Source organism: Nanorana parkeri, unplaced genomic scaffold (assembly GCF_000935625.1).
Source record: "Nanorana parkeri isolate BGI_ZX_2015 unplaced genomic scaffold, ASM93562v1 scaffold22, whole genome shotgun sequence".
Taxonomy (NCBI): Eukaryota; Metazoa; Chordata; class Amphibia; order Anura; family Dicroglossidae; genus Nanorana; species Nanorana parkeri.
The window spans coordinates 198185-214821 of NW_017306290.1; the positions used below are offsets into that span (position 1 = coordinate 198185).

The 16637-nt window shown below is 40.7% G+C and overlaps 1 protein-coding gene across 1 annotated transcript in view; it reads left to right on the top strand.

Moving 5' to 3' along the window:
* TBC1D32 (TBC1 domain family member 32) overlaps positions 1–16637 on the top strand; it is a 232910-nt gene that overhangs the window by 85184 nt on the left and 131089 nt on the right. The window contains exon 18 of the mRNA XM_018563470.1: positions 679–761. Within this exon, the coding sequence (XP_018418972.1) occupies positions 679–761 (83 nt within the window). The remainder of the gene's footprint in view (positions 1–678; positions 762–16637) is intronic.

Sequence of the window (16637 nt, forward strand, 5' to 3'; positions counted from 1 at the left end):
TCCTCTGAGATGATGTGCATGGTCACATGTCTAGTCACACCTACAGTTTTTCCAAAGCTCACCATAGATGTTAGTCTTTGTAACCTTTGCTTTAGATTTCCAGCATTTGTGTAATGTGAGTTTGTACTTATACATTTCATTAAATGCACATCCAATCAGATAAACATTTGAATATTATTGGTAAGTTGGTAATTCTAAAGCAGGCTGTAATATGTATGTGGGTGTATTGTTACCAGCTTATGGGGCTAGTTGAGCTTATGTAAAAGTTGTTAAGCTAACTGCATTCCCTGATGACAATTATAGGGAGCATTTGTAAATTGGTCTGTGAAATACGATGGTCAAAATATGGAAAAGCATGCAGGAATATGTAAACTTTTAACATATCAATAAGTGACTTCTATATGAACACAATGCCACATATAACCATAAACTATGTTTGTCTGTCACAGATTCAGAAGGGATGTATATTATTAATTTTAAGGGACAGACATTGTTATTCAGAGCATTTTTTCAGCGTCTGTGCATACTGCTGTGAACAATATTGTCTGTTGAGCTGGAAAACAAACATTTATTTGAATATGCTTGGAATATGCAAATGTTCATACAAGGCAGTAATATTGTAATACAGAAATGACATTTGCACATGTTTTAGTCCTTGTTGCCTTTCTCAATTCACAGACGGTTTTGATGTCTGAAAGAACCCCAACGCCTGTTGCTGGATCTGCTTCTCTTTCATCTGGGAGCCAGGATTCACAGGGGACGTAAGTTTTACTGCTCTCTTGTCGAATGCAATCCTGAAACTTGTAACTGTCATTTGATTTTCTAGAGCTTGGGGGCTCAGTAGCTTACCAATAATTTACAACATGAACAGAATACGTTATCGGGGCTAACTTAATATATCAGCTAAAAAGTCTATTATGTCAAATGTACATTTTAAAGTAGCACTTAGTTTCCTGTGACATTTTATTTTTCTCCGTTTGTTATACCTTTTCTTTTTTTTTTAGAACATTTTTATTCAAATATTTTTTTTTTTTTAAACATAAAAGTACAAACATAAAAATTAAGTACAATATATCATACAATGATATAAAAACAGTCCTAAAATGCACTATAAATGTATAAAACATCTTTAGAAAAACAATAACTAAAACAAAAACATATTACATACATGGTAAAATAGCATGAAAAAAAAAAAGATTTGCAAGTGCTACAGTATGACTCCACAAGGTAATCTCAGTGAAATTCAGTAGAAAGTCAAAGACTAATAGAGCGCTCTCTCTGCTGTATTACTTTTAAATGCAGCAGGAGGTGTTGTGTCCCCATAGCCACCTACCAAGGACCGCTAAATATTGTGAGCGTACTCACTATGTACTAGTGAATTGGAAGGGAGACAAACATTTCTCTTGTTCAGAAGATGTAAAGGTATATTTTATGAATGGCATCTGTTAACCTCTTGCCGTCCGCCCGTAGTAAAAAAACGGACGGACGGCACTGCAGCATCTGCGGGTTGCCGTCTCCAGACTGCAATTTTTTTCTGCTCGCGCGCGCCCCCTAGCGGGCACGCACGGGCAGAAAAGACCCGCTAAATGCACACACCCGTTACCGGGTGTTTCACATATAGGCGAAGATTATATTTCAATTCCAATTGATCTAAATGAAGCAATTGTAGAAGGTCCTCTTTTAGCCTATCGACAGTTGGCGGGATGGGGAGACTGCCACTCTCTCATAATGCAACGTCTAGCTGCCAAAAGAGAGATGCATATCCATTGCTTGTCAAATTTGCTAAGTTTACCGGATGAGGTTATAGAGGTGTCCCAATAATTGAACAGTAACAATAGGGCATCTAAGGGGATCTTCTGACCCACGACGGATGCCACAAACCCGTGTCCAGTAGCTTTGAATAGGGACAGGACCATAAGCAATGAAATAAAGAAGTTGCCTGTAGTTTAAATTTAGGGCAGTGGTCAAGGAAAGTAGAATCTCTCTCTCTCTCTCTCTCTCTCTCTGCTTTCCTTTTTTATTCACTTGCAATTTGCTTTTGAATTTGCTAGCAAATTTGACCTACTTTAGGTAGAGTCAATTCCCTAGCACAGCGCCCTCCCTCCTGCAATGTCATAGCCCTCTCCTCTTCTGGGAATGCCTAATTACTCTCTATGCTGGCCCTGCTCCTCTGCTCTTCACCTTACATAGCCTTTTATGTAGCAGCCAGTGGAGGAGTGAAGGGGAATCACTTGAGTGACAGATGTGGGTCTGCTGGTCAGACTTCTCGAGGATGGCAGCTCCCAGCTGCAATCTTTACGCTTTTGAATGTCTGCACAAGGGTGGCTTTTGCAGGTAAATTATGTGCATTAAATACATTAAACTCAAACAATCTTATGTGAAGATTGTTGTTGAAATAAATTGTCTGGAGACGAGGGCCCTTTTAGATGGTAAATTGGACCATCACACACTTTTTGGATGCTCTGTAATACTTTATTCAACTTTCTTACAAGCAGCAAAAGAGCAATCTACTTTGTTTGGACATACACTATATTGCCAAAAGTAATGGGACACCCCAACAAATCATTGGATTCAGGTGTTTTGTGCAATTTCCTTGCTACTAAATATTCCGTGATCATCTGTTAGTGGTATTATAATGAAGTGGAAGCAACTGGGAACAACAGCAACTCAGCCACGAAGTGGTAGGCCACTTAAAATGACAGAACGGGGTCAGCGCATGCTTCAGCAGAAGTGCGCAGAAGTCGCCAACTGTCTACAGAGTCAATAGCTACCGACCTCCAAACTTCGTGTGGCCTTCACAGTGCGCAGAAGTTGCCAACTGTCTGCAGAGTCAATAGCTACCGACCTCCAAACTTCGTGTGGCCTTCACAGTGCGCAGAAGTCACCAACTGTCTGCAGAGTCAATAGCTACCGACCTCCAAACTTCGTGTGGCCTTCAGATTGGCACAACAACAGTGCATAGAGAGCTTCATGGAATGGGTTTCAAATTGATACTATCAGGACTTGCCCAAAAATCGTTGATACAGGTCCATAAAGAGATTGTGCAATCATATTTTAATGTGTGTTGAGGCTGGGGAATTTTTGTGTTTTGTAGTGTTGCCAGATGTATCTATCTCTCTGAGATGAGTCATCTGTAGAAAAATTACATATATGTACTGTATGTATGTACTATATATGTATTTATCTGAAAATCTTATATTTTCTAGTTTGCAAATAGCTGACCTTAGATTCTGGCCACTCTCTACCTCCTCACCACCATGTATGTGCTTCATCTCTCATGCAGCTGTAGACCCCCTACTCTTCCTCTAGTTTAATAGTTGACAGAAGAGTTCTTGTATCAACAAATGGTGTTGTACCTTATTTAACCTTCAGTGTTATTGCAGGATTTATCTACTATTTAGGCAAGCTAATCAGCAGCGAGGATAGAGACAAGGTGGGGATGAGGATTTCTCCATGCATGTAAAGGATGTTTTCCATCTGCGTATATTTAAAAGATGAGTCTATTTACTTGCCGCCACATGCAATGTATATTTGCTCAGTATGGTAATCATTGGTTAAATATATGTAATTCCATTTGCATTCCTGATTAGCGCTTTATGTTATACTGAACCAAGGATTGTGCTGGAAGATGAGGTTTTACTGGCACTTTACAATTCAGAGGAGAACAAAACCATTATAAGAATCTTTACTGCTTAATGCCCTGAGAATTGAGTTTAATATAAGAGCCCAAATACTAGAATAGTGAAATAATTGTTTGTTAATTTTAGGCTTGTGCATTGGCTTGGCTGGTTTTAGTGCGGTAGTTTCAGTGGCAAAAATTTCAGGGCAAAAATTTCTTTTACTGCGTGCTAAATAGTCGACGACCGACCCTATACCTTAATGTACCTACTAATGATAGCAAAAGGAATGATTTATAACTGCAATTCGTACAGAACTACGACCACTGGATGGTGCTGAGGAGCATAGGGAATTTCTATGCTCCTCAGTGATATTTAACATGCAAATGGCATTTGCTCAGCTACACGCTGGGTGCAAGAGTTCTTAATCAACCCCATAATCTAACCACTAACTTCAACCTAACCAATAACTTATTGGGTACAAAACTGTCACAGTGAATATACTGTTACATTGCAGATGTAAGTTAGTGAAAGTTAAAACGCCTATTTACAATGCACACAATTGTTGCCGCGCAAACAACTTATACTGAAATCTTAAAGCTAAAATCACATGATCTGATCAATAGTTGCAAAAAGTGTCATGTTGTATGTCCATGCTCTAATCTATCTACTTTCTTAAAGAAAAAATTGTAAAGATTGTAAACAAAAACATGTTATTTAACCCTTAGCTGAACCTCTATGAAATATTGTTTTGTTTCAAGAACGTTTTTTTTTTAATAGAGCAGGTAAGTTGGCAACCGCCTTCAGCTTTATTTATCCCTGTTTATTGAAGAAAGTGAGAAAATCTACCTGTCGTTAGGGGATATACCCACTTTGAACCTAGAAAAGGTGTCCCCATAGGACAATATTCCCTCTGAACCTGTTTCAGTGTCAACTGAAGCCTCACAAAAAGTGAGTGTGTCTGTCCACTGGAATGTATACAGAAATAAAATCTTGAAAAAGGACCTAATTCTTCCATACACTACCCAAAACTAGATGGAAAGGTCTTGGCTGCAGTTCCAGTAATTTGTGTGCTGTTAAATGCACAGGTGATTTTGCCTGTTATTTACTGTGGTTGCTTTTCGGGCAATAGTTGTTTTTTTTCTTCTAAAGTGTAAATATTGCTTGAGGGATCAGGTAGGATTTTTTTTCCCCTGTTGAAGCAAATTGAACCATGCTTTAAAGGGTTGTTTTGCCTTCCTCTGGATCAACAGTGGGTAATTGGTGGCATAGCTTTCCGTTTAGGCTTTTCTTTCTTCTTTTTTTTTCATATCTCTATAGGTTGAACTCGATGGACTAATGTCTGTTTTTAACCTGACTAACTATGTAACTATGTAAGGAATTGTTAAAACACCAGACTGGTTTTATTGAGAGATTACCTATCCTGTACAGGAAGTGAAAGGAAATCTCTCTAAAGCTAGGTTAAATCCCCTCTAAGACAGTTGTCGCAGCAACAAGTATCCACATTGGAAGATTTCAACTTTATTCCTGCTCTGGTGACAACTCGTAGTTTATGATTTTCCTTTATTTTCAGTACCGGAGACAGTGGTCAACAATAGATACAGAGAGAATAAATCTCTCTAGTGGTGACAGAAATAATTTAAAAAAAAGACTCTGACGGGTTCTAACCCCTCACCACTCTGTCCAAAACTAAAACAAAGCTTTTAATTTAGATATCTTTTAATATAATGTTATTTAATGTCATAGTAACTAGTAATAAACTGGCCTGGACATGAAATACCTTTGGAATACATATTATGCCATAGGCTTTGATGTGTCAGAAGCCTGTATCTAATGGCTTAAGCTACTTACTCAGCTGTATTATTACCCTGAGTATGTGAGTTTGTGTAGAATGGATCAGTGAGATGTTAATTTCTTACTGTGGGCTTCTGCATTTAAAATAAAGCTCTGTATCATTCTTCATTCGCTATCAGTTAGGAAAGGATATATGGAAGTCTGATCTGACTTTCATAATTGAGGGAGCGTAGGCTGGAAGCAAGAATAGTGATACATTTTTTATTTGTTCTAGTTTGAATAGTCCGTTTTTGGAATCTGACCTAAAGCTATTATTTAGGCTTTTATTTCAGCTGAGGAAACTACAGTTGCTTTAGCTGTTTGTGAACTGTGAGTTAGAGGAGTGCATTGGAGATGATAAAGCAAGGTAACTGGCACATGCTGTGATGCTTTCTCCTGGAGCCAAAAATGTGTACTGCATTTTGTCACTGAACATTTTTTTTTCTTAGATGCCCATTTAAGGAGGACATGAATTCTGGAAACTGAGGCCAAAAAGGAAAGCAGAGGGCAAAGGGCTAATCACCAGTATTGCTGCTCTGTAGGCTTTATTCACACAGGAGCACATGCCATGTTCTAGAACCTACAGTTTCCTGCAGCAGGAATCCCAGGCGTCTGCGTTCATATGCAGGCACTGGACCCATTGAAGTCAATGACAGAATGACAGTGGCCACATCTGGCAGCAGCAGACCTCGTGTAATCGTGAATGGGGGTTTGGAATAAATGATTGTTGCTGGACACATCTATCTTGCATCCAGGAACAATTATCTATCACAAACCATGTACCATGAACCATTACATGTGGACTGTTGCTGACAAATGCAGCTGCTGTTCACTCTGTCATTAATTTCATTGGATACAGCGGCCACATCTGAATGGGAACCCCTGGAATTCCTGCTGCAGGAATAAGTAGGTTGTTGTCGCAGGAATCCCAGAATGCCCCGCATGAATGTAGCTAATCTTTTGCCCATCACTGACTTAAGCTGACCATACAAATTGACATAAAAGTCACTTGGTTCGCCTTTCCATGCTAAAGAGCGTGAATGGAGGAATTTACCCTGCTGGCTATCGTATTCTATTGTATTCAGTGACGACAGCTTTCAGAATACACGGCCAGTGACTGCAATTCTGTTTTCCAGTTAAGAAGAGTAACACAGGCTCACAGTGTCACTTTTTGCAAATTCACTCTATTTTGTTTGTGTCAGAACTGCTTTTCCCCTTTATACAAGTAGATGAGAATGCAAAAGCAGCTTGATGGTACTTAGAAGAAGGTCAGAACCATGTGAAGGGTCACAGATACCATTTGGAAATGTCTCAGACTGATCTCAAATGCAAGCTAAATGCACCTGAAAGCATGCTGCATTTGCACATCTGAACAGGGCCTACCTATGTTTTATATTCCATGTGATATCCTAGTGAATTATAGCATGTTTTTTTCAGAAAAACAAAAACGGATGTTTATGCAAATATAATGTTTGAATAAGTTTTTTTCTATTTGCAAATATTTTCTTCAGATATGGACATCTGTTTATATATTACTAAAATGTATTACACTTGTACTTTTTTTGTCAGATAAAAAACAATGGAAAGGCTGTAAAAGGCATCAGCATGAGTTAAAACTCATATTGATGTGCGTTGCTATGTATCATGATGCAGATTGACATACGGTGCAAATTGTGCGTGTGTACTGTAGTCAATGAAAGCACATCAATACGTATGTCAAAGTGCGTTAGACATCAGGGCATGTTACAACATACTTTCTGGTGTGTTTCCATTGATTTAATATTAATATACATTCCTAGCAAAATATTCCTTTAAATGTTTGCCAAGCGCTTAAAGTCATCATGTTTTTGAATAGCTGGCTCCAACTCTCTCAACTCTGCCTCCCTGAACTTTCTGTCCAGTACAAGATCACAATAAAATTAGCAGTCTCCAGCAGCTGTCTATCTACTAGCAGGAGAAGGGAGAAGGAAGGAGAAAGGAAGGAGGGGGGGAGAGGAGCAGAGAGGAGGGGAATGTCTTGCATTGCTGCTCCTATGTATTTGAGGAGACACACAGCTTACTAGCACGCACAAGGGTGGCTCTATATAACCCTGCAAGGGAAAGAAGCCACCCTAAAACAGAATATCAGGGCCAGTGCTCAGTAGCCCAGCTGATTCTGCAGGACACTAGACATTTTAAACATCAAAGAGCTGCATCCATTGTAAGTGATTTAATCAGCATTTGAAATAACTTAAAAACCTTGTGACTTTAATGTCACTTTAAAGCAGGTTTCCATAAATAAATAGAATGTAAATCTAATGCTGCGAGCAGCTAAATACACAAATAAAAAAAAAATAATGTTGCATTAAATATAATGCAGCTCTTTAAGCTGCCAAAATATTTGTATTCTATTTATCCTGTCCTGAGATTGATGCAGCTCTGCCACATAGCATAACCCTGTCTAGCAGGGCAGAAGGCCTAATTTTTCACTGTTGCAGTTTAGAAACACTTGCAGGTCTTAATGCCCCAAACTCAGGCAGTGAAAGGAAAAGCAGCAGATTGATGAGCTCATCTCTATATCTCTCTGTCATCTCTGTGCTGTCTCCATCCTATCAGCAGCTTTTTGTTAGCATATGAGCATTACAGCACAAAGAGCTATCTAGTTGTGCTGTTTCACCCTTTCCCAGCCTCAGATTTGCTGTATAGGGGATTGCAAGAGGCTGCTACCAAACCAAATTCCAGTACTTACACTGCCTACATTTTAACCACTTCACAATACTGGAGCTAATTATTTAAATTTTTTGACATGCAGTTAAATCTACATTTTTGGCTAGGGAATTTCTTAAAACATTATATAATTTCTCAAAGTAGAGGCCCTATAGAATCCAAAGATGAGAGGATGGGCAGTGCAGTGGCTTAGTGGTTAGTACTTCTGCCTTGCAGCACTGGAGGTCCCCAGTTATGATCCCCATCAAGATACTATCTGCATGGAGTTTGCATGTTCTCCCTGTACTTACCTAGGTTTCCTCCCACACTCCAAATACATGCTGGAAGGTTAATTGGCTCCTGTTTATATTGGCCCTGTATGCATGTGAGATTGGTACCTTAGATTGTAAGCTCATGGAGGGCAGGGACTGATGTTATCTGTTATCTGTGTAAATTGTCAGCATTATATAAATTAAGGATGCACCGATATATCGGCCGCTGAAACATATCGGCGGAAAATGGCACTTTTGGCATAATGCCGAAAGTGCCATTTTCCTGCCGATATATTGGCGCATCCCTGATTTCTTTCCTCCCCGCTGGGCGCTGCTCTATGTCCCAGCGGGGAGGAGAGAAACTGTGATAGCCGGCCGAGCGCTGCACGAGGAGAGCGCAGTGAGCGGCCCGCGTCTCCTCCCACACCGCTCAACCTCCTATCACAGTCTGGCAGAGCGGTGTGGGGGAGGAGACAGCGCTGTCACTGGAGGCTGGGCTTTCCTCCTTACACCGCTCGATCAGCCTCCTGTGACCGTGTCAGAGAGAAGAGCAAGGTACACACACTCAGTGATCGCTGAGTGTTTGTACATACCGTATTTGCCGGCGTATAAGACGGGTTTTTAGACCCGAAAATCGGGGGTCGTCTTATACGCCGGGTATACTGTATGTAGCTTCGGCTACATACAGTACACCGCGTTGAGCCAATCACGGCAGGCTTTGTATTCATGAATACAATTAATGTATACAAAGCCTGCCGTGATATGCTCAGCGCGGTATACTGTATGTAGCTGAAGGACGGAACCCGGAAGATGGAGGACACTACGGGGATCGTGGACAAGGTAAGAGACTGTAATCCCGAGTGTGGCTCAGGGTTACCGCTTATGGTACTGAAAATTAACCCCGAGCCACACTCGGGAATACCGCCATGGAGGTTAGTGGGTGCATTTAAACATTATTTTGGGTTATACTCGTCTTATACGACGAGTATAGCCCAAAACCTATATTTTAACACAAAAAGTGGGGGGTCGTCTTATACGCCGAGTCGTCTTATACACCGGCAAATACGGTAATTGAGGACATGGTATGTTAACTATATCCTCAATTATGAAAGAATGGGAGTGATCTACATCACCTCCTGTTCATTCATAGTTGTAGTTATAGTAAACAAACAATGTCCTCATGTTATCAATGACCAGGAAAACTCAGTATAGACGATTCCTGTTCATTTATAACAGGGGACAGAAAAATAGATAGAGGACTTTGTGTTCTCAATCTCTTTTTCTATTTTAAAAGGGAAATATCAGGGGTCTGTTTAGACCCCTAATATTTCCCAGAAGCCCTTAAAAGTAATGTAAAAAATAAAAATATATAATAAAAAATGAATTAATAAATATAAAAAAATAAAGTTTATTAAAAATAAATAAAAATAAAATATTTAAAAAATATAAAAAAGTTAAAATAAAAAACATTTTCGGTTTCGGCCTGACAATATTTTTTATTTCGGTTTCGTTTCGGTTTTAAAATTTCCATTTTGGTGCACCTCTAATATAAAGACCTGAAATAAATGGTTACTGCAATTTTTTTTATTGCACAATATTTGGGAAACTGTTTATCAAAATTATCTTGATAAAAAAAACAATAAAAAGCATTTTAGAGCAAACAAACGCAATATAAAGCTTAATTTTTGGTACACAGTAAAAGATGTGGTTGGGTTGAGTAAATAAATACCAAATACATCAAGCCTCAAAGCTGCATGTGCCAGCGAAAGATGACAGTACCCAAAATTATCAGTGGGCAATGCTTGATATGCTGGTTACCCCACTGTTCAGCTGGAATTCTGACAGCGCTCAACCTGGAAATGCTCAGATTTGAGCGCTTCCAGATTCAAACACTGCAAAGGACATAAATTAATGGATGTTCCTCGTTGTCCTCCTGCTTGCCATGTTGATGCTGCTTGTTGTTTTTCTGAGAGCCCATGAACCACGAAAGTGGGGTGGGCTTGTTGGGCGGCAGGGGTTTGAGCTTGCACCCTCAGCTTCCCAGATCACTTTAATCGATCAGAAGTCATGATCTTGTTTTAACCACTTCAAGCCAGGCCACATATACGTTCAGCATCCGGAAGTGGTTACAAATACCTTTAATTATGTAATAATGGGTACAGAACTGTTTGGTGATTTTAAAGCTTTTTACAATGTTAAAACCTTGTGTTTATGGTTTATCTCCCTCTGTTATCATGAATGTGCTGTGGAAATCATTTTCTCAGCAAGTGTGTATTTCTTCTCATTGGTAGGTTTGATTTAGACAGTTTGTTTTGTAGTAACCATGTTCCAACCTGATTTTTACCCCTGCAGGAAGCTGGATTTATTGACAGTCTTGACACCGTTTTGTATATGTACAGAAGATTTGTCTAATTTAATAGTTAATTATAATGCTTTAATTAGCTTTCCTACCAATTTATGTTTTAATCAAACTCAATTAAATAAACTATATTGCAATATATGTTTCTGCGGTTGTAGCTAGTGAAAGTTTTATGACCCATATCATGAAGCAACGCCATTCCTTTAATTAAAAAGAAATGAATCCCACCAAACCCTTGTTTTTTGCTATTTGTTTCATAGACAAATAGGAGATACGTTTTATTTGTATGTACTTTTTTTTGCATATATGACTCTTTTTATGCATCTTAAGTAGTGTGTTGTTTTTTTTAACTTAATAAGATTTTGTTACAGAATATATATAAAAGATATTTAAAAATCTATGCTTTTTACTTTTTTTTTGCATGATGTTATTTTTGTTTTAAGGCCAGCAAGGTCAGCCATGGCAGCCTCTATATTTATCTATCTAGCGGACTGACTTTGGCTTTAATAGCTTTAAGAAGCTAGCCATACACCACTAGAATTTCATGCAAAAAAAAAATGTTTTCGGAATGTTTGATTTTCTGATAGTTAATGGGGTCAAATCAATGATCGCTTTCAACCACAGTGGCAAAGGAAAAAAAATCGAAGGATTAGGATGGAATTTTTTTTGAAGGTTACAAACTCTAACAATGAATGTGGTTTCTGTTTAGGAAACTTAATTTCCAAAATTGAATGTTAAAATAAAATAAAATTTCGACTGACATTCGCCAAGTAACTGATGGCATTATTGAATGTTCTGATAAGATTTTTTGTATGAATGTTTTTATAAAAATCTAACAGTGTATAGCTAACTTTAGACACTTAGAGTTGGAACAAACATGGTGCAAGTCATGAAAGTCAAAGTTTTTAAAAGCACACTAGGTCAGTGACTCAAAGTACAGAGGCCATTGAATCTATCTGTATGAAAGCTAAGAAACTAGTATTTTTGAAAGTTGAAAGTCTGTAATGGCCTGTTTCATTTGCAGTCTTCCTTACTCATCGGATTGCTGTAATTGTATAAAAAAATCTCCACTAAATAAAAATATCTTGTTCCAACTTCATGCAGATAGGTGATCCAAGCTAGCAATGCATGCTCCACAAAAGAGAAAAAAATGTATCCTTTTGTACGAAGGTGCAGTTGACAATGCAGTCTATAATGAGACTACACCACAATCATTTTAATTTTATAACCTCAAACTGGTGCTTAGCTATGATAAGCACCCAGGTCTGATTACAAATTCTCAGCCAGTTGACTAATATATCCAAGTTACAATTGTTTCATCAACTAAATCAATTCATTAGAAGTGTAACTATAAAATGCGTGAGGGAGTCCTGGCTGTTACTGAGAATTATTTGGGAAATATTGGGGTAACAGTTGCACGATAAAAGCATCTCCCAACTGGACTTGTGCAGTGATCATCCCTTGAAAGTCATAGCTTACATAATTTAATTTCTGCATTGACATCCTGCTAAAGTAGAACAGGATACTTGCCTATGCAGCTCTGCAGGTTAGTCTTTTTTTTCATAGGATATCTAACACATTCTTTTAGGCAGTCTCGCACTCTCTCCACATCTGTATCTCTCAGCCAAGAATGTTCAGACTAGCTCCTTCAACTATTCGAAAAATCGACTTTTGTCAAATGGAGGGGTGGCGGCAGTGCCAAACAATGCTCAAATTTAGGCCGAGTCAGCACTTTATGACCAGCTTTAGTAATACAACACCAGGTTTATTTCTCCTTAACACCTTTCCATTGGGCGTGCGCATACCAACAGCTCCCTGTTTACGATTGGGACGGACGGTCTCCGGATCATGTGGCCACTTTGAGAGCAAATCACAGTGATCACATGATCAGGAAGCCTGTCTGTGACTCTCAGTGTTCAGAATCCCTAAAGGGCCAGTGGTAGCTGGAGCCATGGGCTTAGAGAGTACATGTAACCAAGAAAACACTTTCTAAGCTGCTCACATAAATAAAGTGTTTAACATTAGCTGATGCTACCCTTGCTATGAAAATTCATTATGCCTTTTGTGGGTAATAACCCTGTCATTTTCTTCAACCTCTGACACTTTTGAACAGACTGCACTGCTCTTTCCATCCCCCCCCTTCTTGTCCACCAGGGTGTCCTCCTGTTGTCTGTGAAGCCTCAAGAGCTCTGTAGATAGCAGGGAACAGGTTGAGTTGTCTCTGCCTGCGCCAAACATCACAACTCACTGCTGTCACCAGGGCCGGCCTTAGGGGTGTGCGAGCAGTGCGGCCGCGCAGGGTGCCATGGCAACAAGGGCGCCGTGCGGCCGACACAGCTCGTCCTGGGGGCGGCTTCTCTCCCCCTCACCGCTGGGCGCTGGCCATCCGATATGACAGCGCTCCCTCGTCTGCCCCCCCCAACCCGACGTGACCCTGTCTTTTTATATTTTAGCAAAAATATGGGTGATAAATGGGTGCGGTTACTGGGGGTGTGGCCACTAAAGGGTGTGGCCACTGAGGGGTGTGGTCACTGAGGGGTGTGGTCACTGAGGGGCGCTGTAAAGCTTCGTCGCACAGGGCGCCTAAAGGCCTAAGGCCGGCCCTGGCTGTCACTGATAATGTGCAGGCACTCTCCGAAACACAGCTTCAGGCATTGAAAGCTTCACAGGCAGCAATTGCACTTAAGAGCCTACTACATAAAGCAGCGATGGCGAACCTTTTTGAGCCCAAGTGCCCAAACTGGATCACTAAACCAACTTAAGTGTCTCAAAGTGCCAACCCTGAACTTCGACCCAAATACTGATGATTTCTTTTACAAAGACACTTCATACCACTGTTTGAACGAATTATGTGCTCTTAGGTGGGCTCTGTATTTGTCTGTATGGGCTCTTGGGGGCTGTGCAGCTTTCAGGTGGTCCATATGTGCTCCTAGGTGGGCTCTGCAGTTGTTTGTATGGGCTCTTGGGGGCTGTGCAGCTTCAAGGTGGTTCATAAGTGCTCTTAGGTGGTCTCTGTATTTGTCTGTATGGGCTCTTGGGGGATGTGCAGCTTTCAGGTGGTCCATATGTGCTCCTAGGTGAGTTCTGCGGTTGTTTGTATGGGCTCTTGGGGGCTGTGCAGCTTCAAGGTGGTCCATAAGTGCTCTTAGGTGGGCTCTGTATTTGTCTGTATGGGATCTTGGGTGCTGGGCAGCTTCAAGGTGGTCCATAAATGCTCTTAAGTGGGCTAGATGGGCCCTGCAGTTGTGTATAGGCTGGAGGGGGGATGGGGTGTGCAGCGTCCAGGTCATCTAAAAGTGGTGGTCCTTAAGTGGTCCTTAAGGAGGGCTATGCGGCTCCTAAGGGCAGATCCAGCTTTCTAAATAGAAGGCCACTCGCTGCTGGCTAGGGCTCTGAGGGGCCCCAGCGAGCGGCCGTCTAATAAGCTCTCCTATGTCTGAGGTAATGGCGCCAATGCTAGAGCACATGCACCTCACATACCTTGTTAGTCGTTGACGTCACTGCGCCTGCGCGGCTCCAGGTCTCGTCCTCAGTGTGCTTGCGTGGCAGCAGATGAAAGCACCTCCGAAGCTCTTTTCTGCGCCTGCGTGCCCGTCAGTGAACTTGGAAGCGGTACGGCGGACCTGGGCTTGCATGCCAGCAGAAACAGCCCCGCGTGCCCACTCTGGCACGCGTGCCATAGGTTCGCCACCGCTGACATAAAGCCTCTGACACTTCTGGGAGTGTCAAAGGGTGAAGAAAACTACATGGGCTTCAAGACAAAAGGCATTGCCGTAGCAAGGGCACCATCTACAAGTGCTGATTTCAAACATTTTATGTATTTGAGCAGTAACACTAAAAACTGTTACTTGGTGTCTGTTTAAATAAAATATGCTCAAAATGATAAAATTGCCGGTTCAAACTAAAACATATTACAAACACATTTAAAAAAGGATTGCTATAACTACAATATAATTTAAGAAAATGCATCCCTTTCAGTGGAAGAATATTCTGTGGAACCCCCATCTCTTGGTGCTACTTTGTAAAATAATTTAAACAAAAATCTTGTAGAGCTTCACTGTGTAAGAGACTTACCGGGTTCCGTCCCGGGATCACGATCCGCCACCGCGCATGCGCACAACGGGCCCGGCTCTCTCCACTCGGCGCACGCGCACCTCGGGCATCGGCTTCCCTTGGCGCAGGCGCAACAGGCTTCTTAAGTCGAGGCCAAACAAATCTTCAGCGTCCTACTGTTTGCAACAGTGAACGCCGAAGATTCACGCTCTGCAACCGCAGACCGTACAGGCGGACCGAGAGCAGCATTACTCCAGCACAACAGCGTGGGCTAACCCCTCAGAACCGCAGTACCTCGTAGCCATTTCCACACAACCCTGGAGGAGTGATCTAGGGGCCAAGTAGCAGTCAGCCACAGGAAACCTTAGGAGGTACTCCACATAGAGGCTCCTAAAACCGCAAGTATCTGGGCTAGACTGCCATTAACTCTAATCATTGTGAAATTCACATCTTGATTAAGCAAACCGTACATAACTAATATAGTGTGTGATTAGGGACTGTTATATTGAGTATACCACCTACTGATGATACTGGACATGTATGTGAGATCCTAAGACAACATCTTTATTCATACAAATCATTACCTAGCTGCTTGTTAATATCCTAATGTGTGTTGCCCACTAAACCATCACAAGTGTTGTACCAGAGAGCACCATTGGGTGTCACTCTCACACTTAACCCTGTCAATTCCAGCTCATATTACTACTTAGATTCAACCCACGGTCAGACATGATGTAAAGGTCTTGAACTCTTATCTAAAAGTGCTGAAGGGACCACTTGCTGAACTGACCGTTAGATCCCCACTCCGCAGTTGTGATCCTAGGCCTGTGTAGCAGAGTTGTTACACACTGCTTCTGTTTGTAATCTAGTGAATATATCAAAGTCTTTATTTACAGATGGCCTAAAAAAAAAAAACCACAAAGAGCGATAAGTTATTGGGAAGGGTTTAAGTGTATGGGAAGCTATTTCAATCAGAGTATGTATATAATGTGCCTTCGTTGCTGATTTTTTTTTGTTGTGGTTTTGTTTGGGTTTTTTTCTTTTTTTATGTTGTATTGTCTGTCCTCTACTCCCAAAGCATTACGTAAGTCAGACAAATATAATAAAGAGGAAAAGCTAATTAGTTAACAGATTGCAGCTCTAACACAAGCAAAGAAATATTTAGATGGAAATTGCAGCTTGCCTAGATAAGACAGGAAATTACTTTTCTGCCACAGCAGAAATGTTGATGTTATAAATATCTAATTTAAAACTGCGTTGAAAATGCTAATAGTAATCATAGTGTAGGGAAAATTATTCTTGCTTTACTTGGCAAACATAACAAGTATAAATAAGACTTTCAGTTATGGATTATATACAGTACATGAATACAGATTTTTTTCTGTTACTGGAGCAACATAATCAACACAAGTATTATAATTTTCATATTGATGCTGAAAGAGGAAGATTGTTCAAATATCCTGTTTGCCAGACATCACTGCTTATTGTTTCAAGACAGAAAAATTGTTCCTTTTGGTTTACACAGGGAACACACAGGATACAAGAGGAATTTCACTTGGGTAATGCAAAACCCATACTTACCAGCCCATTAGGTTCAGTGCTGTCTTCCCCACACCCAAATCTTCTGCTCTGCCATCTTCCATTCCAGAGGCAGCTGTCTCTTCCTGCAGACGCACACAGCCAGCCCCCTACTGCACATGTGCAAGATCACACACTGCAGGGAGATGAGCCTCCTGGGATGTATGATGTGTTCCCATGAGGCTTTTTCCATAAACAAGAAAGGAAAAAGGGGAGCAAGCACCTGCTGAAACGGTACTT